The sequence below is a fragment of the Lolium perenne genome, chromosome 2 (assembly GCF_019359855.2).
Source record: "Lolium perenne isolate Kyuss_39 chromosome 2, Kyuss_2.0, whole genome shotgun sequence".
Classification (NCBI taxonomy): domain Eukaryota; kingdom Viridiplantae; phylum Streptophyta; class Magnoliopsida; order Poales; family Poaceae; genus Lolium; species Lolium perenne.
Genome location: NC_067245.2, coordinates 80,363,218 through 80,389,084, shown reverse-complemented (window position 1 = coordinate 80,389,084; position 25,867 = coordinate 80,363,218). Strand labels below are relative to the sequence as shown.

General features: G+C 46.1%; 3 protein-coding genes across 53 annotated transcripts; 1 reads left to right on the top strand and 2 right to left on the bottom strand.

The window, feature by feature from the left end:
* The first annotated feature begins 2,052 nt into the window (after positions 1 to 2,052).
* On the top strand, positions 2,053 to 12,186 carry LOC127333072 (B3 domain-containing protein Os07g0563300). Of its 2 annotated transcripts, none has more exons than XM_051359391.2 (12): positions 2,053 to 2,463; positions 2,764 to 2,845; positions 2,948 to 3,049; positions 3,467 to 4,305; positions 4,442 to 4,538; positions 4,986 to 5,160; positions 7,064 to 7,134; positions 7,608 to 8,015; positions 8,315 to 8,364; positions 8,730 to 8,843; positions 9,517 to 9,584; positions 11,270 to 12,186. In XM_051359391.2, exons 1-12 carry the CDS (start codon positions 2,096 to 2,098, stop codon positions 11,845 to 11,847), a joined length of 2,952 nt encoding a protein of 983 aa, XP_051215351.1. In that variant the 5' UTR covers positions 2,053 to 2,095; the 3' UTR covers positions 11,848 to 12,186. The 2 variants fall into 2 exon arrangements, with proteins under 2 accessions (XP_051215351.1, XP_051215352.1); XM_051359392.2 differs by having other exon boundaries at positions 2,054 to 2,463; positions 3,467 to 4,287.
* A 288-nt stretch (positions 12,187 to 12,474) lies between these two features.
* On the bottom strand, positions 12,475 to 14,118 carry LOC127333073 (uncharacterized). Its single transcript, XM_051359393.2, has 2 exons — positions 13,348 to 14,118; positions 12,475 to 13,165 (listed from the first exon to the last, which is right to left on the bottom strand). Exons 1-2 carry the CDS (start codon positions 13,967 to 13,969, stop codon positions 12,792 to 12,794), a joined length of 996 nt encoding a protein of 331 aa, XP_051215353.1. The 5' UTR covers positions 13,970 to 14,118; the 3' UTR covers positions 12,475 to 12,791.
* Positions 14,119 to 17,460: 3,342 nt separating this feature from the next.
* LOC127333069 (uncharacterized) lies at positions 17,461 to 24,860 on the bottom strand. Of its 50 annotated transcripts, none has more exons than XR_011751700.1 (17): positions 24,172 to 24,860; positions 23,811 to 24,006; positions 23,488 to 23,733; positions 23,369 to 23,404; positions 23,192 to 23,272; positions 22,989 to 23,073; positions 22,033 to 22,141; positions 20,881 to 21,960; positions 20,688 to 20,761; positions 20,434 to 20,476; positions 20,274 to 20,347; positions 19,999 to 20,119; positions 19,877 to 19,914; positions 19,688 to 19,740; positions 19,437 to 19,544; positions 18,704 to 18,960; positions 17,461 to 17,880 (listed from the first exon to the last, which is right to left on the bottom strand). XR_011751700.1 is itself a non-coding variant. In XM_071826086.1 (12 exons), exons 7-12 carry the CDS (start codon positions 20,680 to 20,682, stop codon positions 17,693 to 17,695), a joined length of 420 nt encoding a protein of 139 aa, XP_071682187.1. In that variant the 5' UTR covers positions 20,683 to 20,761; positions 20,881 to 21,960; positions 22,033 to 22,890; positions 22,989 to 23,272; positions 23,369 to 23,733; positions 23,811 to 24,006; positions 24,172 to 24,860; the 3' UTR covers positions 17,461 to 17,692. The 50 variants fall into 50 exon arrangements, 4 of the variants coding, with proteins under 4 accessions (XP_071682187.1, XP_071682186.1, XP_071682185.1 ...); XR_011751693.1 differs by lacking the exon at positions 19,999 to 20,119 and having other exon boundaries at positions 20,434 to 20,544; positions 20,881 to 21,032; positions 21,895 to 21,960; XR_011751696.1 differs by lacking the exon at positions 19,999 to 20,119 and having other exon boundaries at positions 20,434 to 20,544; positions 20,881 to 20,996; positions 21,895 to 21,960.
* Between the last annotated feature and the right edge of the window lie 1,007 nt (positions 24,861 to 25,867).

Sequence of the window (25,867 nt, the reverse complement as noted above, 5' to 3'; positions counted from 1 at the left end):
AGCGTGAGGATACCGCCGCCGGCCGCCCACTCTGCCCCCGTCGAGCTCACGAACCTACGCTCAGGGCACCTAGAGGTCCTGGTGAGCGCACCGACGCGGCGCGTCCATTTCCCGTCCCCGCGGCGGTTCTCCTGCCGCCGTCTCGCTCTCGCCGCGGCGCCCCTCTCATCTATCTTCTCCCCTACGCGTACCAACGTGTACGCACCCAGCTTATTATTAACCACGGAGAGCGTACGTACCTAGCCCCAGCTCACGTATACCGGTGCGTACGTGAGTACGTGGTGCCGTGGCCACGGCCCGCCATTTCTTTAATCATTAGCTGGAAGAGATCGATCGACGGATTAGACAATCGTAAAACACCAGGGAGTCGTTTTCGTCGTGCTATATTTCTTTTTTACCGGAGCTCACGCGGTCATGCTGGAAAACAAGATTGGATCAGGGGCAGGGAGGAGCGAACGAGCCGGCGGCCCGACGTGCATGCATGGAGCTACCACGTGTTGCTCCGTTTGACCTCCACTCCAGTCCAGGCAGATCCTCCATTAAAAATGCATCATGGACTCTGTATCACACTAGACTACTTTTCCAACCCACGATGTGTGTATATATGGATGGATCAGTTTTACCAGGCTGCGTCCATTTCTTCTTCCACCTAACACCGCGAAGCTGAAGCCGGATTTTTTTTTTACGTGAACATAAAAGCTCTGGATCCTAACGTAAGCACCATTCGAGATATTTTACACAAAAAAGGTAACTCCCCAACCCCACATATTTCTTTCTCTCCTCCCTCCACCCCTTGAGAGTCTCTCCGCTAGCTAGACACAGCGGGGGAGTGGAGCCCGGGTTGTACAGAGTAGTAGTAGGTTGTCTAGGGTTAGGGTTTGGTCCAGGGGCGTAGGTTGTCTAGGGTTAGGGTTTGGTCCAGGGGCAGACCCGGTCTGTCAATCTGACGGTGGAGATATGGCGACTGGGGGTGGTCAAGGGCGGCGCGTTGTGGAGGCCATACTAGGCCTAGGCCCGGGCCTCTTTCTCACCTTTTTTACGGATTTGATAAAAAAGTTGGCCCACTATTATTAATTGGCCCAGTCTTTACATGCGTTGGCCCATTCTTCGCATCGCCTCACCAAAAACCACTGGGGCGGCGGCGCTCCAGCGGACATGGCCGGAGGTGAGAAGCGCCGCCCTTCCCCTCCACAAAGAATAGGGGCGTTGCCCGGGGCAGAAAGATCTGGAGGACTCCGTCCATGTTCTTGCCATCTCAGCAGCGGGAAGAGCAGTTGGTGATGGGATCCATCTAGATCCGCCTAGATCTGGAGCCGACAAGATGAAATTTGTGTGCCGCGTCGACCTCCTCAACAGGGAAACCTACTTGCGGCGGCGCAACTCTTAATTAGGAATGCATCCTCGGCGGTGTTCTCGCCTCCCTCCATTGGCTTTGGCGTCGGATAACCAACACAATGTCTTCATCAACTTCCAATTGCGGAGGACCTTCAGCTCTACCGTGATTGGCTCCCGCTACGGCCACCCAAGTGCTCATGTCGCCGGCGTCGCCGTGGTTATTCATGGTTCGGTGTGGTGCCTAGATCTGATCGCGTTTTCCGTTTCAGATCTGCGGCGCCCAGCGCAAATCTGGAGGACTCATTTGTAATTTTTGATCACCTTAGGGGTCTTTCTATATGTTGTAACTCCACCGCTCTAAGCTAATGAAAGTTTCTCGGTCCTTCGGGACGATACGAAAAGATATTTTAAACGTGTAAAGAAAGAGATATTCTAGATATATATAAAGGGGGTATGAATGAAGATAAGCATACTGCTGGAGGAAAATATATGTAGGAAATTCCTCAAAAAAATATATGTAGGAAATTGTATACTAGCAGGGTGAGAGAGAGATTTTTGGGTGGTGAGTCCGAGGCGTTTCGCGTACACGTAGCCGGAGCAGCCGCTGATAATACTTTTCTGCGCCTCGCTTTAAAAGGGAGCCTTCTCCTCCTCGCCTCGCGTCTTCTCCCTCTCCGCTCCTCATATATTTCCTTGCGCCCCCACGATTCCCACGCCTCCCCAAAACCCCCTCCCACCTCGCCGGCCTAGGGTTCCGACCATGTCCTCGTCGGCGCCGCCGCCGACGCCGCCGCCCTCCGCGCCCCCGCCCACAGCTCCCCTCACCGGTACCCCCATCTCCGTGCACCCGCCGCCTCCCCAACCAAAGCCGCCCCCGCCTAAGCACCCGGCTGGTTCCGGCCCGCCACCGCAGCAGCAGCACCACCACCACCAACCGCAGCCGCCGCATCAACAGCAACAGCAACACCATCAGCATCAGCAGCCGCAGGCCCCTTCACCCGCCTCGCATCAGCAGCGGCCCAGGATCTGCTTCAACTCGCACTGCAAGGACCCCAAATCCGAGGGCCAGCGCCGCCGCGGCTGGCGCCTACGCTCCGGCGACTACGCCGAGCTCTGCGACCGATGCTAGTACGTCCCGCTAACCCCTTAATCGACCCTCTCCCCTGCCCCCCTTCCTTCCGCCCAATCGTCGATTCGTGCGGAGCCCCCCTCCCTCCGTCCCTTCCTCGGTAGACGGATTCGCCCATGGCGCCCGCCGGATCTACGTGGAGTGATCGCTACGTCGTTTGCGATTTCGCCGGATGCCCGGGGGTTTCGTGTAAAGTTGGCGGTTCCTTTCCGGGTGTGTGGTTTGACTCGCGTGCGACTTGCTCCCTGCTAGTGCCTGATGCATGCATGCATGTGTGTTTTCTGTTTTTCTGTGCGCAGCGGCTCGTTCGAGCAGGGGAGCTTCTGCGAGACGTTCCATTCCGAGGTGGCTGGATGGAGGAACTGCGAAGCGTGCGGGAAGGTGTGTATCCTACGCCTACATGCTGCTAGCCTCTGTGGCCGTGATCATTGGTTTCTGATTGCTGATTGATCCGTTTCTGTATTTTGGGTTCCTGCTGGGCAGAGGCTACATTGTGGATGCATTGTCTCGGTCCATGCCTATGCGCTGCTCGATGCTGGAGGGGTTGACTGTATCCTCTGCGCTCGCAAGGCATTTGCTGCAATGGTATGTTGTCAACGTTTCTGCTCTTGTGTTAGGATGGACAGATTTTATTGTCTATGCAATCTCTCTTGGGCGTTTAAAGTGGGTCAACTTTATTCAATTTGAATGCGTTAGTCTGCAGAGATTTTGCAGAAATGTAGTTTTGCTGCTTTGCTTAATATATTTTTACTTGCACTCCAGTTATGTTGAACATCTATCATTCATGTTGTTCCAGTCATGCTGTTGTGTTGGTAGCATTAATTCGTTATGTGGCTCATGTCCTGTTTCTACATTTCTCATGTCATTTACTCAAGCTGGCAATTTATTCTTGTGAAAGATGTATTTATTATAGTATTATTATGCATTGAAGTTGCAGGTTCTGTTCTTTGGAGTTCATATTTTAGCCCATCTTTGCTACTAATTGTTCCTTATGCTTGTTAGGCACCAAACCCAATATGGTCAACAGCTCCTACTGTGCATATGCCTCAGAATGTAGCTGACAGAAAAGACAATTATGCCAAGAGTTGGAGACCACCTCCCGCAGGACAAGTTTCAAGTCAGTGGCGGCATAATACGTGGAGTATTTCCAGTGTACAGTCGGACTTGCAGCAACGCCTAGCTTATGAGTTTGATAGGCCTAGTGGCAGTGAAAAATTACCTCCGGGGCGCACTTTTATTCATGCCCAGGAAAAGAAATCCGATGACAGGCCAACAACACCTGCCGGCATGAACCAGATAGTAAGGGACAGATATGTCAATGGGCACAATCAGCAAACAAGCCTGGATCCACCACACCCTTCTACTCTCTATCAAAGAGAAGCACCAAATCCAAATGCCCTTCATGATCCTAGTCAGCATGGAGGAGAAAGCGACCCTTTGTCTTCAAGGAAAGGGATAATTTCAGATGGTGCTTCCACTGTATCTACTGGCTTTAAGGTTGATTCACATCATCTACCCATTATAAAGGACAATGTGTCAAACACCCTGCCTACATCGGGGGGCTATACTATCACCAATTATCCACCAGTAGCTGGACGAAGCGACCATGTCAGAATTATACCTCATGAGAAATCACAAATGCCCACCACAGTGCCCATCTCAGTAGTGCAGAAACAGTTCTATTCCCATAGTGTGATTGAACCTGACTACCAAGCGCAATTCCGCACCGGAAAGCCCAGAATTGATCCAAAGGCGAGATCTCAATTACTTCCCCGCTATTGGCCTAGAATAACAGACAAAGAGCTACAGAACTTATCGGGAGAGTATCCAAAAAGCTCTACGTATCTTCACGAGCAATTGCCTCTAGACACCATATTTTTCTCTATACTAGTAATCAATTATAGCATCTTGAATTATATCAAGCATATTTGTTTTAATTCTTGTCTTATCGCAAGTGTCTCCTTAACTTTCCTACAGTTCAAATTCTGTTATTACTCCTTTGTTTGAGAAAATGTTGAGTGCCAGTGATGCTGGCCGAATTGGTCGTTTGGTGTTGCCAAAGAAATGCGCTGAGGTAAGTTGATGATTCAGTTGTTATTCTTTAGCATATTTCTGTTGTTAATTTGTAGATTCTCCATAATTAGATTATGGTAGGGCTACGTATATGTCAAATTTCTTTCGTTGCTTCTTACTTGTTCCCTTTGTATGGTGGCACAATCCTTTATTTTCTCTTTAATTAACTGAGTTGGCTAATTATCTTAAGCCATACTAGGATTTTTCAATAAGCCCATGAGCTAAATTAACCTGATGTAAGGCTAAATTCTGTTGAATGGTGGTTACTAGAACTATAAGCTTTTCTATTTTAATTAAAAGTAAGGCTTGCTGTAGAAAACCTGTAAAAACTTTGAAGCCCTATCATAGTAGGTTATGTATTTTTTTATGTAATAGTTGTTTCTTAATTATTCTTATTTTGTGCATTTACTCTTAGAGAACGACTCTAACTGTAAATCATTTTTCTTAGGCATACTTCCCTCCAATTTCTCAGCCAGAAGGACTTCCCTTAAAAGTTCAGGATGCCAGTGGTAAAGAATGGGTGTTCCAGTTCCGTTTCTGGCCCAACAATAACAGCAGGATGTATGTATTGGAGGGTGTCACACCTTGCATTCAGTCGATGCACTTACAAGCAGGCGATACAGGTAGATATCCTTTCCTAAAAACATGGGTTGCCGTAGATTATTAATTTATTATGAAACCTATGAGTAACTCACTTAGCATGGCTATAGCGAATAACACCCATTAGGATTTTTCTTCACTTCCTGATGTTATGTAGGACACATCTTGAACATAGGGAAATATCATGTTACGGCGATCTTGCTCACCTGTTCTTTGCAACTATAATTCATTATTTTATCATGTTTATTTATTATTATTATTATTATTATTATTATTATTATGCTGCTACATTACTTAATAATATTACCTGTCCCAATCCTGTATTTGAATCATTGGTGTCTTATATATGCATCTTTCTGGGTATGTGCCCGTTTTTCAACCTTCAGTTATTTGCCAAGTCTGTTATTTAGTCTCAAATTCTAATAGCGTCTACCCCTGAGCATTTAAAACCTCCCACCTCTTCGGTCCATCCCAAGTGGTTTGTGCCAAGTTGCCTACTTGAATGTCACGTGTGTACATCAGGTATCAGCTAAGACTAGTCACAATGGGTAGTATCATATACTAGTATTATATAGTACTATCTCTACAATGCATGATATCATATAGTAGTATCAAATTCTCGGATACCGTATCTGTCATGGATACGGCTCGGATACCGTATCCCTATGGTTTTTGACGTATCGCTAAATTAACGAATTAAAAATAATTGGTGATAAATCGGATACCTATTCTGATACGGTTTGGACACATGTTCGATACGGCCCAGCCCAGATAAAAATTCCTAACCTCTTCTGTAACCCTCCCCTCACTAGTTCCCACCCTCCCCCGAGACACCGACACAGCCGTCTCCTCCCTCTTGTGGCAGCACCACTAGATCTGCACCCAGCAGCAGGTGGCGACCTAGCCAGCAGAGACCTGACAAATTTTCCACCTCAACACAGAAGCCAAGAAGTAGCAGGTAACCACCTCGCCGGTGGGAAGCAGGAAGCAGCAGTTCGCCGCCCTACCAGCGGTAAGCAGACAAGCGGCAGCTTGACTGGCGACTGCAGCAAGCAGCCGTTGACAGGCAGCAACCTGCAAGCCAGGAGCAAGCTACAAATCCTAAGGTTCTACTGTGTAGTCATGTTACTATTTTAGAGAAATCAGGGGTTGTGGGGCAATACCAAATGCCGTTGTATCAATGTATTGGTATAAATTTATTTCTAATTTAGAAAGCTAGTAAAACGTATCCTTGTATCCGCTCTTTTTCAAAATGTCGTATTTCCGTATCCGTATTGACCCGATACGGATACACGTACCCATATCGGTGCTGCGTACTCATATTAGTTTCTCCCCCATCTTCCTCTTTCGCCGGTCTTCTTTGCTATGATTCTGTCCACATCTTTTCCCAGACCCACAACATTATAATATTACCTGCCCCACTGCCATGTTATGCTCATGCCAGAGTTGCCCTGCACCCAGAACAGTCCTATACAGCACCTTTCTTCCCAGAACCAGGGAGATTGTTTTTGTTGGCGCCTGATGATGTGGGTTCCTACAACAACTCAGACAAGGCAATGAGCTGAGGTTGAGACAGTGTAGGTCGCACAAGCATTGTGTGGCAATGTGAATCACGGCCCTGCCCGGAGCGGCAGCTTCCATGCAGGCTTTGATGGGAGGGCCACCATGTCAGTGAAGACTTCCACGGTAAATGACAACCACTATGGAATGGACAGAAGGGGGTAAAGTCAATGATCTTAAGAGTATGCGCTTACTATTGAGACAGTTTTAGGTTGAAAACGATTTTGGCAATAGCTGAAGGTTGTGATGGTCTTTTTCCCTCTCTGCATCTCTGATTCAGTCTTTCTGTTTTAAATTTCTGAATTTTCTGGAAGTGGTATTTTTTTTCCTGCTGTTATAACTCATGTCATGTGTTATATTGATCAGTAAGCTTCAGCCGAATAGATCCAGAAGGGAAGCTGGTCATGGGATTCAGAAGGACGAAGACTCAAGAACAGGTAGCACAATGGTACTTTAGTATGTTGTGTTGTAGCTCTCGTACTGGAAAGCTTTATAAATTCAAGACACTCTTGCTTGAGCGGATGGTTGAGAAATGAGTTACTCCCTCTGATCCATATTACTTGTCGCTGAAACAAGTGAATAGAGTCATAGACACTCGAAAATCTGTCTGGATATATACGGATCGGCAACAAGTGTTTGGGGCCAAAGGGAGTATTTGTTTTCTGTCTGAATGTCTAATGAAGTATTTTTATGATATCAGTATATGCAATGTGTTCAGGCTTGACAATTTAGATGTTCTGCTGCATCCTGCTGTATACTTCTATTGTCAAGTCTTCCACTCTGCTTTTGATATGTTCGATATTTTATCAACAAAAAACATATAATCATCCCACTTCCTATGCTGGGTGTCAAATAAGGAATTGTTGAAATAGTTCATGTAACTAACCGTGGTGTTACTGTATGTGGTCAGATATTCCGTCAGGAAGAACCAACAAAGCCTGGGACTGCTGCCCCGAATCTTCCAGATGCTAATGTTAACGCCACAGCTCCAGATTCTAGTCCGAATGCTGCATTAGCCCGACCAAATAAAGTCAACACAGAGAATAAAGACTCTAGCCCTGTAGAACAAGCAGCTGTCAGTAAAATGGACAATGATGGAGTAGCACAGAAGGAAGGGCCAGGAACTGTTCGTTCTTCCCCTGGACCTGTGAAGAGAAAAGCAACTTCCGTTGGTCCAAAGGTTAAACGGTTCCGGATTGATAACGAGGAGTCCATGGAATTGAAGATAACATGGGAAGAGGCACAAGAATTGCTTCGCCCTCCTCTGAAGGCCCCTTCGATTGTTATTGTTGATGGCCATGAGTTTGAGGAATATGAGGTATGCCATGCTTGTGTTCTTTTGTCCATGTGACAGGAAAAAAATTGCGATCTTGTGATAAAAGTTCTTACTCCCTGTCCCAAAATAACTTGCTTAACTTTGTCTAGATACGGAAGTATATAGACGCATTTTAGTTTTAGATACATCTATATCTAGAAAAAGTTGAGCAAGTTAGTTTGGGACGGACCGACGGAGGGAGTATTTTGTTGTGCCAGAATTATTCTGTGATTCTATTTTTTACGGCACATTACTAGCTTACGTATAAGCTTATTTTATTTATGACATCCTGTGCTTCTCAGGAGCCACCTGTACTTGGGAGGAGGACATATTTTGTGACTGACCAATCAGGGTAATGTTTTCAGACTGAAATAATTGTTATATGCATTTAGTATGTGTGTACAGAATGACACAAATGAAGCTCTTTTTCATATATTGGAAGTAATGCTTATTCCAAACAGTTTGCTCGACATATTTATTTAGTTACCTATCTCTGTCATCGTGTTCCTTTTTCAGTTTGCTCGACATGTTTAGGTTTTCGTTGCACCAACGCACAATAATTTACATCTTGGTATCTACAGGTTTTCGTTGCACCAAAGCCCTAGGCTGCCATATCAATTTAATTTCTACTAATATCAATCTGTAGGATCCCCAGCATTGTTTACTTTTTACCAGTGTACCTCTTCTCCAACTTCTAATAATTCAATTTTGAATCAGTGAGAATCATCAATGGGCTCAGTGTGAGGATTGTTCCAAATGGCGGAAACTGCCAGTAGGCGCCCTTTTGCCCTCTAAGTGGACCTGTTCTGATAATAAATGGGACCCTGAAAGGTGAACACTGTTCTGTGTTTGCTGATTATTTCTCCATCGTCATACATTTTCATTTAGTTTTTGTCATGTTGTTTATTTATGGACTCTAACTGTACAATGTACAATGATGAACCATCTTTACAAAGTATAGTTATCTAATCCTTCGAAGATAGCAATTCATGTTTAAAACTTAGCCTTTCAAGTGGATATATTCTTATTAGAATAGGCATGTTTTTTGTTGATGACTAATTTTTTTATTTTCCAAATATATTTTCGTGGTTGTAGTAATAATTTACCTGATCTACATGCTACCAAAATATGGAGGAAAAAACTTCATACTGGGCCACTGATGTTCTTGACAAGGTGCTTAAGAGTTAAGATTAAATTCACAAGGAAATATAATTATCCCTGGAACTAATCCTCTCTGCGCACAGATGGGCCATTTTTGTGCAATTAGTTGAGGCTATGCAGAACATGGCATGTGCCACTTTGAAGCTTATGTAGTTATGTTGAGCCCTACGAAACACCCTACGAAAATCGTTTTTGTGTGATAACTTCTAGAAATCTTGCCAAACTGCACCCTCAAGAGCTTTCATGACTTTGAGCTCAATAATAGTCACTGACTCACTGTAACCTAGGAGAAAATGATTTGCCCATTATATTTTAGCCTTTCATCTAACTTTTTCTTTTCTAGGACTTCTTGCGTATCTCCACAAGAGGTGAGCATGGAGGAGCTTGCTGAACTGATTCCCATAAAATCAGGTATGATGACTTGTAAAGATTTATCCATGGTTTTGCACTAGTTAGATTTGAACTAGAAGTTATAACTAAAACCACGACACTTATTATGGATTGGAGAGAGTATTAGGAATGCTGAAGATGAATTCTAGAGGAAATGTTTTGAGGTATGCGCTATGAACTAGTAGGTTGCATAGAGCTACGAGCTACGTGCTGTAAAATCTACAAATGAACAACTTAAGGTGCTAAGGAGGACCTATCCATCCATTACAGGATGTGCCAAAGACATACCATAAGTCTTAGGAGGCCATTTGGTCTCCAGCCACAGTTTGCTGGGCCATTACAGGCTCTCTAAGGTGTATGCTTGGTTTCTAGCATATGGCCCTTGTGGCATAGACATAGCATATGGCCCTTGTGGCATAGACATAGCTTTTTGCCATCTGTTTCCACATTAACCAAGGTTTATTTGTGGAATGGGTTGCCTTGAACCAAACATGCCCTAGTACTAGTACATTGTATGGTGAGGTACTTGGCAGTATTAAAGCACACTGCCATTTAAAAAAAGGAAATGTTAGCTATACCATAATGCTTCTCTAATTTCATATGTCAACAAGCCGGTCTTGTTGGGCGTGTTGCTTTTTCTATGGTATGAACTGTAAGATCTGCGAGAATCATGCTCCGTAGATGGTTAGGTAAAACATTCTCTTTGCTCTGGAGAACTCCACTCCATAGATCCACTGGTGGATCCAGTGAAGCTATCCCAAACTTAACCAAATCAGTGAAGGGAAAAAGTTGAGGCCACCCCTAGTTCATTCTGATGGAGTTGAAAAAAGGGTGATCCACCAGACTCACTTTAGACCCCCGTGCGTGCCTAATACCCAAAATGTTCCTACAGTTTGATTGTTATTACCTGCAAATGCCACTGGTATACCAGAACAGCTATCCCTTCCTCTCCCTGTTGGGTAGCCCATCTCCTATCCTCCCCCGTGACTGCATCTGCCTCTAACTCCCTCCCACCCCGAGCTCCTACGGCGTTCTCCTTGGACCTGCTGCCCTGCTCCATGACCAAGCACCGCCTTCGTCATCTGTGATGACCTGCATCCCAGATCCGGATCCAGCACAGACAACCTCCTCTTCTCAAGGCCATCATCATCGGTGGCCTCCAAGAGGATCTCACTGTCGTCTATGTTTTGCTGGACGTTCTTTGTGGAAAATGTCAGTTGACATCCTTTCCTCAGTTATTTATTTATTTTACTAGTCATTTTGTTCTAGTGGGTTGGTAGATTGGTGATTTCTAATGAATAAGTACTTTGGATTTGGGATATGTGTGTGTGTTCTTGATTACAAATGCATCTGATCAATCCATTTTGTACATGTTTGTATGTGCTTGAGAGATTAACTGCATTGGGTGTTCATCTATGCATCACATGCTAGCTAATTTCTATGTATAGAGGTTTATGCAGAGTTTTTTAACATCAGCTATAGGGAAATATCATAGAACAGCTACATATGCATTAACAAGTTTAGAGAAAAAGAAAAAGGTAGTCTTGACATTTCACAACAATCTCCTTGTAGCCTGAAACTGTTGCTAGTTATTGAGCGCTTAGTGTGTTTGTTGGAACATCGCTTGTGTTGGATGCATTATTAATTTATGGAGTAATATTATATAACTGCATATAATGATAGCTTTTGCTTAATTGACATCGCAGGTGCTGCAAAGAAGCCTAAAGCAAGGGTAGAAATTGACAGTATTGATGTTTCGGATGGGCTGGACACGCTAGCGAACCTTGCCATTCTTGGTGAAGGTGAATCTCTTCCTTCCCAGCCAACAACAAAGCACCCACGACATCGCCCTGGTTGCACGTGCATTGTGTGCATTCAACCTCCTAGCGGGAAGGGCCCAAAGCACAAGCAGACTTGCACCTGCAACGTCTGTATGACGGTGCGCCGCCGTTTCAGGACACTCATGCTTCGGCGTGAAAAACGCCAGTCTGAGAAAGACTCTGAGGGACCTCGGCAATCTCGCAAAAAAGAGCTAGGCCAGTCCAGCGAGTCCGTTCTGCAAACTGAATCTGATCTTCCGCCTGGTATCACCAGCCCAAGTAGCTCCCTTCAGAAGGTGGACACAAATGCTGATGATGCTGAAGACACCGTTGAGCATAGCATGTCATCCTCTCCTATGAAGAACCAGATTGACCTGAACATCCAGCCTGAACGGGAAGAGGATCAGTCACCAAAATCCGATGCGGTTGGTGCCTTGAGACTTCCCCGAGATAATCCAACCTAGGGGATGGCTTGGGCGGATGAAGGTCCATCATACTGGCAAGAGTTGTCATAGATAACAGATTTGAGAACTGTCTATACAGATGAAGAAATCCGGTTGACGGAGTTGTAGTGTAGATGTTATTACTTTTCCATACAAAAGATCTAGTTCCCTGTCGTGGGGGCCGAGTTCTCCGTGTTTATGTTATCATGCATACCATAGATCAGGCGGTTGGTGCTGTAGAACCCGTAGGTGTTGCCTACCGTGTATGTATGTATGTATTGTAAGAGCAGCGCTCTTCGGCACCTTGTAAGCTGGATGTCTCTTTATTATGTTCCGAGACCATCGCAACTGGTTCTACAAGAGGTTGTTCTAATGTGCATCCTACATGTCCTGCAAGAGGCTTCATTCTTGCAGCCTTTGCCGGTGTATGATCAGAAATATCGTTCGGATCACATCTCGACAAGAAATTCTACATGTCCTGTGTATCTTTAGCAAACTTGAGGCTTTCGTTCTTGTAGCCTTTTTGCTGGGTTTTTTTTGAAAGAGCGACCGGACACATCATCAGAATTAGTTCAGATCACATCTCGAGAGGAAATTCTACATCATCCAGCGCGAGTACACATGGTTTGTTGGCAGCAAAGAAGACTCTTGAGGAATGAACAGCTTAGTAAGCAAAGATTTCATACATACACATGGCCGGCACCCCAAAAGGAATTGGGATGCCCAGGGCTCTCACTAATCTGCATCATCTCCCTATAAACATGTCTCTCTCTCTTGTGCAAAACTACTATCACTATCAGCTTCTTAGTAGGAGTAATTGACAGATCCGTTTCTTCTTACAGAGAAGAAACAGAAACCAAAGCCAAAACTACGAAAAGACACCGACCCCAAAAAAAAAAGAGAATTAACTTGATTGCTGGCTGCTGTTCCCATCTGATGAGTTCTGGAGAGAACTCCCTTCTTCTTCAGTACTGGCTGACCATCTCGCTGTAGTGCTTGAGCGACTCCTGCCGCTGCAGCCGCATCTCCATGTTGAACTTGTTGATGAAGGCCTCGACGCGGCGGTTGAGGTCGTCCTGCCCCAGCGACGGCTCGCGACGCACCTTCCTCGCGCCCGCGTCGTTGTACGTCTCTGCCTTCTGCATGGTCGCCGGGGCAGGAGGAGCCATCTCCCTGCTGGCGCCGCCGCCGGACGGGCGGCGGCCGGGGCGCGTGTCGAAGGTGTCGGCCTTCTTGAGGTGGCGCGCCAGCGGCGGCGCCCGGCCCTCCGTGATGGCCTTCCACGTGTTCTCCAGCGTGTCCCCCCTCCGCGGCCGCGACACCCGCAGCGCCCTGCTCCCTGCAACGACATGGGCAGTCGCCGTCAGTAAAATTGTTCTTTTTCTTGCATGTAAGAGAATTCGCAGCCAAGTTGGTGAGGTAGATCGGCCGTCGGCGAGAGTTTGGTCTTTGTAGGCCGAAAGAGCTGGCTGGCGAATTGAATACTTGGGAGTAGCGATTTAGGCGGTGGTGTTGTCTTACCTTCGGGGCTGGGCTTGTTGGCCGCCTTCCGGCCGAACCGGGATGACGAGAGCGGCTTCTCCCTGGAGTTGGTCAGGTCCGCGAACGGCGCCACCTCGTTCTCCACCTGAGCGTCGACCCGCCGCTGCGGCGTCCACGCGGACCTCGAGATCAGGAAGTCGTCCTCCTTCTCTTCAACCTCCGGCGCCGGCGCCATCTTCACCGCCGGTTGCTCGACGGCGACGGTTTCCTGGACGGGCAGCGCCGTCGATATGGCCACTGCCGGCGCATCCACCTCCATCGGCATCGCCATGGACACCGTCGTCGCAGGCGCGTCCATCGGCATCGCCAGAGCAGGCGCAGGCACCGGAGCCTCCTCCTCCGCGGCTCCGACGGCGGCGTTGGTCCTCGCCGTCGCGCGGGTAGGCTGGTACCGCGAGGAGGCGGCGATGGAGATGATGATGGCGTTGATGACGAGGTAGAGGTAGGGCGGCGTGAGCCAGGTGGCCGCGGCCGCCTGCGCGCGCGGGATCTCCTCCGCCACGAACCCCGCCGCCGCCGGCATGACCATCCTGAGCCCCGCCGCCACCAGCACCGCCGCCGCTGCCGCCGCGCCTGCCATCACCGTCCGCGCGTACCCCATCGTCCTCGCAGCTCTAGCCAGCTGCCCCCAACACAACGAACACGAAATCCTTCTCGACCGTTCCGTTCTCTTCTCCCCACTCAGCGGCGTGCGTGCGTTTGTTCGTGGGAAGCGAAATGAATGGAAGCGAGACTGCGAGGAGAGCGGTGGGCGCACCGGGAGGGTGATTTATAAGAAGTGGAGCGGTGTTGGTTGGTCCCCGAATATTCGTACGCGCGGGGACGACGACGGTGGGACGCGGGCCGTCGGATGAGGAGTTTGGACGGCGTGCGATGCTCGGGAGAGGGTTGCCGCACGTTTTTGGCTTGGATTGGATGGAAAGAAAGGTCTAGATGGAGAGGAGTAGTGTGGCCGTGGGGACGCGCAGGTCGTTGGGCGGTGGCGACCAGCGGATGCCGACCCGGCACGGTTGTTGTTACTGTAGGTGTTAGCTGCTGATTTAAGATTTGTTACGTCCTAATCGCTCCGTTCCTGTAGATGTATCTACCATACGTAGATACCGTGACATGTTCCGTGTAGACTACTACGAAGCCTCGGATTTCTTGACAGTCGTACAAGTGTAAACAGAGCCTGGCACTAGTAAGGTACCGCAAACATCGTACGGGAGCACTCTTCTGATTAACTGATGACGAATTAATAAAGAGTGGCCTGCAGTATCGTGCAGCTAGCAGGCTGGAGACAATAAAGGCGCAAGTGATCGCGGGGAGAGAGATGAATTAAGTGATGATGGGCGGTGTTCAAACGGTCGAAAAAAGAACCGTTGGGCTGGAGGCAGGCGCGCGCGCGGGTCCCGCGCGCCCGTTAGCCGGCCGCTCTCCCCTCGTTCGTGGGCCACGTACACTCGCGAGCGGCGCCTGCTGATGTGGCGGCCGCTTACCCTGCCTAGCGGCTGACATCACCTCATCGGCCGGCGGCAGCTATACGCTACGGCCTACGGCGGCCTCTCGTGTCTATCTTCTCTTTCGCCGTGCAGGCTCGAGCTCCATGCCTTGTGACTGCGAGTCGTGGCACCAATGCACACTACCATGATGTTCGGAAGGAGGTGACTCTGACACTGACAGTAAGTATTTATTTACTAATTAACTAGGGTTTTCCAAATTCTACTCCGACCACAAGGCACGTACTACTACGCGCGCCAGATATTCAGACGAGATTAGTTGTTTATACTTGCAGTCACGGTGACTCGACGCACAGGTGGTTGACGCAGCCGCGGTCACAGACCTTGTAGCTAGTGTGCACGCTTTTTTTTTTTACTGACATACTAGTACTAGTAGCACTGATTCGCAAACCAAGAAGGCACGTACGCATGCGTGTCACCGTACGGCGCCGCCGTGTTTGGCTGCCCGCCCGTCGCGCCCAACATGTGTCCGCGCGCACCCCGTGCGGTTTTTAACGGACTCGAGGCGATGGGGGCTACAACGTGCGGGATCAGCTGGACATGGGCGCACGTGTAATACTTATGCATATATATGCACGCGATGATGATGCGGCGCGGCGAGGTCACGGCTCACACGCCCGCCACGACCCAGGCCTCTCGCCCTCTCGGTCGGTCGATTGATCTATGTATGTGTGCCTATGCATATGCGCATTGCCGGATCGGATCCATCAGGCTGCTCATAGTGGGGAGTAACTTAGACTAGGAACATATGCCATGTTATTAGTCTAGGTTACTACCTTTATAGTGGGTAGTAACTTATATGTGGTGTCATGCATTGTGTCATTTATTATGTTGTAGACTCATTTTGCTTTGGGGTGTGTGATGTTATGGTAACATAACTAGTTACCACCTCACTATCTTTCTTCATTTATTCGAATGTCATGTCACCAAATTGTCTTGAGATGTATGATGTTACTAGTTATGTTACTTCCACTATGAGGAGTCATCGACCTGCATGTGCTCCATCATCGGGCTCTGATTTATAGGTGAAGCCTAGTGCATATTTAAGGCAGCCTACGGTGGAGTATTCGGGTTCGTTTCGTCCGCGTCTGTAAACGAGAGTCTCCTCGCGTACGTATGTAGCCGGCGGATTTAGGCTACCTACCCGTCCATCCGCAGCCACGAGCTAGTGACGGAGCATGCATGGGGAGGAGATCCTCCGCCTGATTCGACCGTCTATCTTGACCTCCTGCGCCATCCATGGTGCGCACGGCGTGGCTCAGCTCGATCTACCGCGCACCTATGACACACGTACACGTGTACGTACATAATTCTTCATCCGTTCGAAAATAAGTGTGTCGGGCTTTGTCTAAATTAACGTATTTTTATGTGTAAATAAAATGGAGGGCTGGGTACGCACTGTCTCCACACAGCGAATGAATGGCCATGGCGACTTTTTTTTACAACTACGGGTATGATAAAGCACATAGTTTGCTTCTAAAAAATGGACGAAGATCTCCTGGTTGACACTGCTAGCTAGATCTCCGGCCGGATCCGCTACCTTAGCCAGCTGCTGGCTTGGCTAAGCGCAGCTAGCTATGCAATTAGCTTGGCCTTAAGCACACGTACGCCTCGGACGCGCGTAAAGCAGGCTTAGCTGGCGCCGCTGTGATGAGTGCTTGGCGTGTGGTAAACGGCATGGTACGTAGTTACGCTCGCCGCGCGTTCATCTATGGAGCTACACGTGCTTAAAGTGAGTCGGTAAGTCCTATGCAGTTACCATGGCCAAATCCTATGTACCACCTCGCTGTGAGTCTACACACTAGCCAGGAAGATTGTGCAGAGGACGCACACGCTAATTTGAACTTCTTACATACACACTATGACTACTTAACTAATGATCAGTGTCGCCGCAAGCTAGCTAGCAATACGCGCACTGCAAACCCTGCTATCAGCGCGCGTGCGTAAGCGGGCGGCCTTCAAGTTGGACCCACGGGTATGGTATCTCCGGGAAGGCGACTGATCCCAAACTCGGCGACGTCGATCGCAGCTAGCCTCGATTGGGAGCCGACGGCGACCAGGCATGTACGGCCCCTTTGCTTCCTCCCAGAACAAACTCGTCGTGTCGGTCTCCACGTACGAGCACCGAGCGTGTCTGCGCGTGACCACCTCGAGATGATCAAAGCCCAAGACTAATCATGTCGTCGACGTCGATCCACCACCGCGTGCTATGTACGCTGCCCACCTAACTTACTAGATTTAGATGTGCGCCTTGGCGCACGATCCCGTGAAAATCGTGTTGGTGTTTATTTTGTATAATCACGATTAAATAAACTGCCAATCTGAAAATACATTTATTAGGTTTTACCGGAAGCAATTAAGATAAAACCTCAGTAACGCCTGAAGCTCATGCTCTTATTTAGTAGTTACCAGAAGCAATTAGGAGTGGCGGCCGTCTTTCGCATTAATAAACATTTTGAAAAGACAACAACCAGATACTCTGGCGACTTTCGCATTAATAAATATTTTGTAAAGACAACAACCAGATACTCTTAACAAAACATGAGTGTCACACATACACAAATGATATTTTAGCACCTAGTAAAATACTATGTTAAGCATACAACTCGATATAGAGAATGTAGGGAAATATATCACACATAACATGAACAAATGCATATAGATGTTTCACTGGTCTCCACTTTAGATGTACCAAACGACTATAAATGGAATAACACATATTCTTTGTAGTCCATGGAATGTGAAGAACACAAAACAAACATCCATGATAAATTAATAACACTAAAAGCTAAGGCTCCTGGGAAAACAAAAAAGCAAAGCTTCAATCAAAGGCTGGTATCACCGTTGAGCCTCAAACAAACAGCTATGCTGACCTTCTCAAAGCTATATGGACAGAGAAATGAATTGGCATCTGCATGATAACATTATAAGAAGGCACATATTGTGAAATGGAAGATAGCGATGGCCGTAACAGAGATATTAATGAACTTGTTGGCTGCCATATAGCTCCAACCTGTTAATAGTGGAGGAAAATAGAGTAAAATGGAAAATATATGAAAGTTGCAAGTCTCCTGCCAAAGAGGAAACAAATCATTACACATTGCATATTATCGTATTTTTTTGGTATTAAGAGGAAAACCAAGTGATGCAAAAAGGGAGCCAGACTAAAGTTAAAAGAGAACATGGTCACATGACGTTGCCGCATAGTTGATGCACAAATGAAGAGAGACCGACGATGTTTAGATTGCAACTACGCGGGTACATTGACATTGTATAAAAGGTTTATACTATTTGGATAACCCAATTTGCTGGCCATAATGACTGACTAAATCGGGCGCCTTGGCACACGATCACGTGAGGCTTATGTGTAAGCGGGAAAATACTATTTTGTTTAGGTTTCAAAAATCGCTGCAAACCATAGTAAATCACAAACCAAGAAACAAATATTCTATCATAGAGATCCGAAAATAGGTACTCATTAAGCTAATATTAATATTGTTCCAAGCCTATTATATAACATAGCCGACAAAATTCATTGGTGCATTCTATGGAAATCTTTAGACCATTAAAAAGTATCAGACCTTTGACAACTCCAGTAGAAAGTTAAATGCATTCAGTAGCTTGAAAACTTTAGACCATAAAAAGTGTAGTTGGATTATCACCCAGTGGATATTATGGATCAGAGGGAGTAAAATTTTACAGTACGGGTAGATTTTCAACAATATTTGGATACACTTGGTAAAAATGATGGGTCTGGCTCGTTTATAAAAACAGAGGTATGCAAGCAACATGAAGGAGAAAACAAAAGATGAAAGAAAGCTATATGGAGGACTGACCATTAGCAGCATGTGTAGCTTTGACTTCGTGCTTGGCCACCAGACGTGACACCGAGCCCCCTGCGTCAATGAATCTAGGCTTGAAACACATGCAAGGAATGTTGAGGTACGAAGAACTGAACCAATCTCGTCACGGGTAGAAGAGTTTGCCTAATGTGATAAATTGGTAATTATGTGGCGACGTAAAGAGGAAATAGACATGATCCATCGGCAATTACGTGGCAACGTAAACAATATAGTAGCCATCGCCAAGTTTTCTGTAGTCACGTAAAGAGACCATAAAAGTACGTTAAAATATATACCTTCGGTGTGCCAAATATAACTGTTTATGCAATTGAGACCATAAAAGTAACACCTTTTGACATATTTAATGTAGACTATGCAATAATATTTGTCGTCTCCTTGAATTACCACTGTCATATAAATGAACTAAAGGTGCTACAGAGAAAAATAAGGAAGGAATTGTCAAGTACATAGGGGTGCACTAATACCATCAAGGGCTTTTAAACCACCTACAATTGATTAGCCACACTACACCACTGGGTAAATTTTTCTTTATTGATATGTTGGGATTAAGGAGATGAAGTCATTTTGAAACTATCATAATTTGTATGGCAATCCCTACGAATGTAGTTAAATCCAGAAATGACTCGTTAAATCCAGAAATGACTCCCGGAGGCCAGAAAAATTAACCAAGGAGAGCACTTTTAATAATCACACAGGTGATGAAAACCTGAGAAGTTCTTTCTTCTTGGTAGTTATTGTCAAAACATTCCCGCCACACACATACTAATGCCCTTTGCCTACTAACGATAGCACCCCCACCCTAAATCTTCAATGCCTGAAAACAACAAAACAAGAGAGAATATAGGTACAATAAGAAAAAAGGTAGAATATAGCTAGAAGAGTAATGCTATCGGTGAACAAACGGAAAGATCCCCAACTTGCATAATGGTAAAAAAAATCAAAAAGTTCAACATTTACCTGCGCGAACATCAAGATGTATGCCCATTCTTATATTAAACACCATCTTCTTTCTTTATAATACACATGCACCAGAAAACAGAGGGTAGAATCAAATGGGGAAACCCAAAAACAGAAATGCAAAATATAGTTGACGTGAAGAGAAAGCTAATAACTTCTTAGACGTGTCTAATTGGACTGATGACATACATGATTTGGAGGCACATGGATTTGACCCCATCAAGTTCCTGTAGATAACGGCACGGAATATCTAATTAAGGTAAAATGAAAAATCCTTGAAAATATGAGTCAACTCAACACACACGGCTTACCACAACATAAATTTGTCCACGGAAATTGGATCAAATGGCTCAAGGTCCATTTAACTTTCGAGAACAGAGATAACTTTTTATTGTCCTGTCTCTTTAAACAACATGGAAATAATCTACAATTCTTTAAAAGCATAGTTTGTAGTCAAATTATTGAAATCTTAAGTTTTTGATTGAGAAACAAACACATTTGACTACAAAGGTCAATGATGAACCAATATCCATCAACAAACTGGATCAATATTGGATCCGAATAGACAAAAAGTGGATCATTTTACCTGAGTTTGTCCCTTTTGATGCTTAATCACAAGGAGCGCCTCAACCTCCTGCATGTACATAGATCGACCCAATCCTGGTACACGAAGGCAAGAAAATTAGCACCTCCGATCTGAGTCAGATAACAAGCATGCAGTAGATCAGGGGATTTTTGGTACAAACCTGAACCGTCGTTGCAAGCCATGTTCAATCTCCAATCGATCACCTGACCCAAATGTGTAGAGGGAAGAGCTGTCAGGTTGCCCTGGATTACTGAAGCCTAATATGAAAGAACTAAGGCACCCATTACATTAGAATATTTAAATCCATGACCTCACACTGTGGTGCTTTATAAACACCAATCTGAACCCATAGATGATTCACATAACTCTGAACCAATGTGTGATCCTGGTAGATAAAAAAGTGCATCATTTCACCTGAATTTGTCAATTTTATTGCATAATCCCAAGGATTGCCTCAATCTCTTGCTGCTACATAGATTGATCCAATCCTGCTGCACCGAAGGGAAGAACATTAGCACCTCCGATCTAAGTTAGAAATCAAGAAGACAATAGAAAGGATTGTAAAACAAAAGGAAGCAGTAAAAATGAAAATGAACACCAATCTTACCAGTCCGCGTAACCGCAACCAGAATATGAAAGCAGACCAAGTATACTCTAAAGTGATAATCTTGGCCTCCTGACCATGTTCTACGCTGCCAATCCTGTATTGGACATAAATTGGTTCTGCTTATGAGTGCAATGGAACCAATATAGAAAGGCCTGTTATGATCGACTTTGTGTCAACTTGCATATTTAATAGACAAGGTAGTGAAACTTCGTTAGCTAAATATCCTAGAGGAACTTGAATGCCAATATGCATATTTAATAGACAAATACAATTTACAAAATCAAATACCATTTGAAGAGTTTGAATAACCTAGTAAAGTAAACTGACTCATATATGATAGGCACCAATGCTTTTCCATGAAACTCAAATACATACCATCTTTAGGCAAATAGATTTAATGGCCATATGAATATATGTGTTTAACCAAGAATTGTTCAATCACTGTAAGACCTATTGACGTAAGCACAGTGAAGTACTGGCTAGACCAAGTGACAACACAGATGCAAAGAAAATATTAGAAAGTGAAATCATGGTTGGAGCATCAGCTTTGGATCCTAATAGGTCCAGGAATATGAATGGCATATAGTGAGCTACCGATAGAGAGAGCGAAACAGAGGAATATGAAGGGCATAAGTGCCCCAATCTGAAATGTCTTAGTCCGGCATTCACAACGACACATTATCAATTTTACCATAATTCAGTTATTCTAACCATTCTTGCAAGAAGAAATTTGTTCTAAATTGTTATACATTTAAAGTGGCATAAATTAGATATTACAAATTCAGTTTTATCATAATGGTATCACCTTGCAATTAATTACCACTCAGTTATACATTCAAAGTGACAAAATTTAAGAGGAGGGCCAATAATAGAAGAACGTTTGGCTTAGAAGCAGAATAACAACGGATCAAGCAAAGCATGGGATGCATTATGCAAAACAGGGCATGTACAGACCTGATGATAAACCTCAAAAAGTAAAGAAAACACTAAAAGGGTCAATGCTTGAGTAGTTACAGCTCGAGTAGCAAATTTCTTGGCTTTGTTCTTGTGTTGCGAGCACTTGGCGAGCAGAACAGCAGTCTGTTGACAGTATTTGGCCGAAAAATCATATGATGAAACTAAAAAAAAAGTTGATCAGTGAACTAACGTCACCTCTCGCTGTCTGTCAGTACAGCCGAAGTCGTGCTAAAGCCAGCGGCAGCCCATGCTCTTTCTCGTCGGCACCTTCTGCTGTTGCCACCTTCATAAGTGGCTGATTGCCCTAAGTTGAAAAGACAAAAGCAAATTATTCAGTTCCAAATAAAGCACAATAGTAAAACCAATAGATTGCATATATCTATGTGTTTTGGTTGTGCAATGTGTAGGCTGATTTGAAACTGAATCTAAAATAGTACAGCAGACACGGTATCTATTGTACAGGTTGCAACCTCCACACAAACGCTTCTTACAGAGAGAATGTGATAATAATATTGCAATGCTGCAGATTATACAATCACTTCTTGCACACCCTTGCTCTATCTCTATGAATATAACTACTTTTCAAATGCATAAGAAGCTAGAGCAATATATCAATGGATCATACTGAAAAGAAGCCAGCAAGAAGGCAGCTCTTCTACAGTATGAACAAAATCTTTTAGGGATTGCAGAATATGTAACAGCTATAAACATAAGGGGAAAACACAAGCTGTATTCAAGGTTTAAACTATCAGTTTCTGGCCACCCTCTGTCATTCTTTGCTTACACGAGTATGCTCCTCTTGTTCACCACCACTTTCAATGGGTCAACTGAAATTCAACAGAGGAACGATAGTGTGCTGAACTCATATTCTATAGCAGAATTAGATAAGCAGGAATCATGTGATGGTAATGATAAGCAAAACATGCATCAGAAACCATATTGCCACGGAGCAAGACGAAACGAAGAGGGCAACCCATGCACTTTATACATTGGTACCCATCAAAGCAGTTGGGTCATTTCGGCACGCAAGGCTGAATTTAATCATCCCAAACACTGCAATGTACCACAGAGGGCACCAGCAGCACGAAATCATATGTTAGAACTCAATTTATAAACACACACAAATTTAGTTTGACAAATCAAGAACTTACATATGAGTCAGTATTACACCTCTTATGCCATAATATTGAACATATCGTGCTCCTTGCTGGCCTGAATGTCATGTTTGATGTTTCCCTAGTCACCAAACAAGCAGAGAACACATAACACATGAAAGTGTCAACTCACATCTGGATTGCACATATGAATTGAATCCAGAATTGGAGGGAAGGGATGGGGACAGAACAACCCAGACATGGTAGGCTTCGTTATCACCTCCCAGCAAATCCATGGCCTGAGCTCCATGTATCCATCTGAAAAGACGGTCATCGTCGAGCTGCGAACACATAACACATGAAAGGGTCAATTCACATCTGGATTGCACGTATGAATTGAATCCAAAATGAAGGAAATGAAGTGGGGACACAACAACCTGGACATGGCAAGCTTCATTATCGCCTCCCAGCAACTCCATGGCCAGAGCCATGCAATTCAAATGATTAACAAAAAATTCATAGATGTAGGATAAACTGAAACTAAGTCAGTGCAGACTGAGCTGCAGTTGCTGTTGTTCTGTAGTCTGCTATGGATTTCCTCTTCTTTCCATACAGTAACACATACAGAAATTTAAATTTAAGTGATGGCATTTGACCCAGAAAATCAGGTATTGATCCAATTGGTCTAAGGTCTCCTCTTCTTCCCCACACACATTCTCTTCTGCATTCTGCCCATGCATCTCCTTATCTGGGTCCTCCTCCTAGTTCTCACCGGCGGCTGGACATCACGGTCGAGCTGCCGCTGAACATCATGCAGGGCCGGTAGGGGGTGAGCCCCATGAAAAGGCACGAGCAGAGGATGTGAGAGAAGAGGCTGACCTGGTGTTTCCCTCTGGTAGGGTTTGGCGGCTGCTCGTGGGCGACGTGCACAACGGGGCCTCTTTGTTTGGCCCGGGCATCGACGGCGAACAGGACCGCCTCCTCCTCCATCCCTCTGCGTCCTCGTCGGGTCGCTTTTACCAACTCAGAGACAAGTAATGCCTGGTTAAACCTCCTTTCAGGCTGCCTTTCTTGGCTGGAACACAAACACAAGGATGACCGAAAATCAGATCGAGAGAATCAATAAAAGCTTCCACTGCAAGATTTGTGTCAAACATCTTCTAGGCAAAAATTAAAGATGCAGGACTATGGGGATTAAGCAAAGAGAGATAGGAGATCAGGAAGAAGAGAGGAAAAGTACCCTGGATTGTTGACCTCGTTAATCAAATGTGCTCCTCCATTGAATGAATGGAGGGTAGAATGAAGATGAGAAGCAGCAGCAACACGAGCGGCAATCAATCAACAACCTGCCCGGCCGGACGGTCTCCGTGCACGCAGAGATGGCCAGGTGAGGAAGGCATAGGAGCTTGGACCTGCATCTCCCTGGAACCTCGGCTGGATGTGCAGCCTCCGCTCGCGAAGGAGAGGGCGGAGATCCTCACGGCCGGGGGAGACGAGGCGAAGTGGTCGAGTTGGAGGAGCAGCAGCCGGAAAGGACGACGGACGCGACGAGGAGTGGCGGCGCACGAGGAGCACGAGGGACGCCCTCCTGCTCAGCAAGCGCCGCCCCAACGCCCCCCTTCTCCGCATCCCGGCATGGTCGCCCGCTCGATCTGCCGGTCCCCCTTCGTCTTCTTGCCAAGGGAGAGGAGGGAGGAGCAGGAGAGACGTGGTGGGATTGGGAGAGGAGGCGAAGCGTGAGGGGATTGGGCGGCGCTCTCCCGCCCGCCCCAGCCATCTCCGCCGTCCGACGACACGCGGTTGCGGGGCGAGCGGCGGCTGAAGGCGAGCTCGGCAGCAGGGAGAGGGAGCTGGGGAGGCGGCGGCTGCATCTGCGGGATTGGAAGGGGAGAGGGAGCGACGGGATTGGAGAGGAAGCCACGCCCGACGCGAGAGTCTGGGCCGAGCGGGCTTTCACACGACCCATGGATAAAAAGTGGGTCTGTGGGAGGGCCTCAGCGCCCTGGACAAACGGCCGGCCGAGATCGCGCCACATCAGCTCGATCTAACGGCCCAAAATCCAAACGCCTGTGAGAGCCCCATGGGGGTGCAGCAATCATACCGTGAGATTCTTGCATGCGTCACACCGTATATGCTTCCCATGCGCAGCCTCGATCGGTCGATGGAGTATCAGCAAGATTAACCAACTAGCGCGTTAATTATGTGTCGGCTCCTTCCTATTTAAATTACTTCTCGCAAATTTAATGAATCTAAACATTCAGTATTTCCTAGTACTAGCCTACGGTGTAGACTAACCAATGCAGAGTCACAACAGCTTGCCTCTCTCTCTAACATTTTGCAGGAGGTGCATCTATCAATGTCTCGGATACAAGAAAAGTGAGGGATGGATCACACGGGCCAATCTTTTGCATAAGCACATCATCTCCTCGGAGGAATGTCCAAGATGCCACGCGCCATACACCTATTGATGTGGGCATTACTCTTCGGGTATCCGATATTAGTCTACTTTTTTTGGCCCAACTAGGAATCCATAAAGATTGTTCAAGACCAAGGTGGGTCCATACGTCGGTTGCAACGAAGGAGACCTACCAGGAGACAAATTCTTGATGAACAAGGCAAGAAGACATTGATAAAGAAAAGATTAGATTAGATCGCAATGTAACCTAGTCGAGTTCGGACAGGACTCTCGGGATCTGGCCTGCTATATAAAGGCCAGGAGAGGGCCTACCGAAAGAGAGAACCTCAATACACGAAACCATCGCAACTTAGCACAAACCCTAGAATCCTTGCCTCCCGGCGAGTCGACCATAGTAGTCTATCGGTACCCCATTGTAACCTGTTTTACTCGATAAATCAAGATCAGACAAGCATGAAGTAAGGATTTTACCTCATCGAGGGCCCCGAACTTAGGTAAATCTCTCTCTCCCGTTTGTTTG

Excerpts from the sequence above, each read along its gene's own strand:
- LOC127333072 (XM_051359391.2), top strand. The coding sequence starts at position 2,096 with ATGTCCTCGTCGGCGCCGCCGCCGACGCCGCCGCCCTCCGCGCCCCCG. Across the intron at positions 8,016-8,314 it reads ATGAGTTTGAGGAATATGAG|GAGCCACCTGTACTTGGGAG; the intron begins GTATGCCATGCT and ends TGTGCTTCTCAG. Across the intron at positions 8,844-9,516 it reads AATAAATGGGACCCTGAAAG|GACTTCTTGCGTATCTCCAC; the intron begins GTGAACACTGTT and ends TTTCTTTTCTAG.
- LOC127333073 (XM_051359393.2), bottom strand. The coding sequence starts at position 13,969 with ATGGGGTACGCGCGGACGGTGATGGCAGGCGCGGCGGCAGCGGCGGCG. Across the intron at positions 13,166-13,347 it reads CAACAAGCCCAGCCCCGAAG|GGAGCAGGGCGCTGCGGGTG; the intron begins GTAAGACAACAC and ends ATGTCGTTGCAG.
- LOC127333069 (XM_071826084.1), bottom strand. The coding sequence starts at position 20,682 with ATGATGCACTTTTTTATCTACCAGGATCACACATTGGTTCAGAGTTAT. Across the intron at positions 20,477-20,583 it reads ATAAAGCACCACAGTGTGAG|GTGATCGATTGGAGATTGAA; the intron begins GTCATGGATTTA and ends CATTTGGGTCAG. Across the intron at positions 20,348-20,433 it reads GGCTTGCAACGACGGTTCAG|GATTGGGTCGATCTATGTAC; the intron begins GTTTGTACCAAA and ends TTCGTGTACCAG.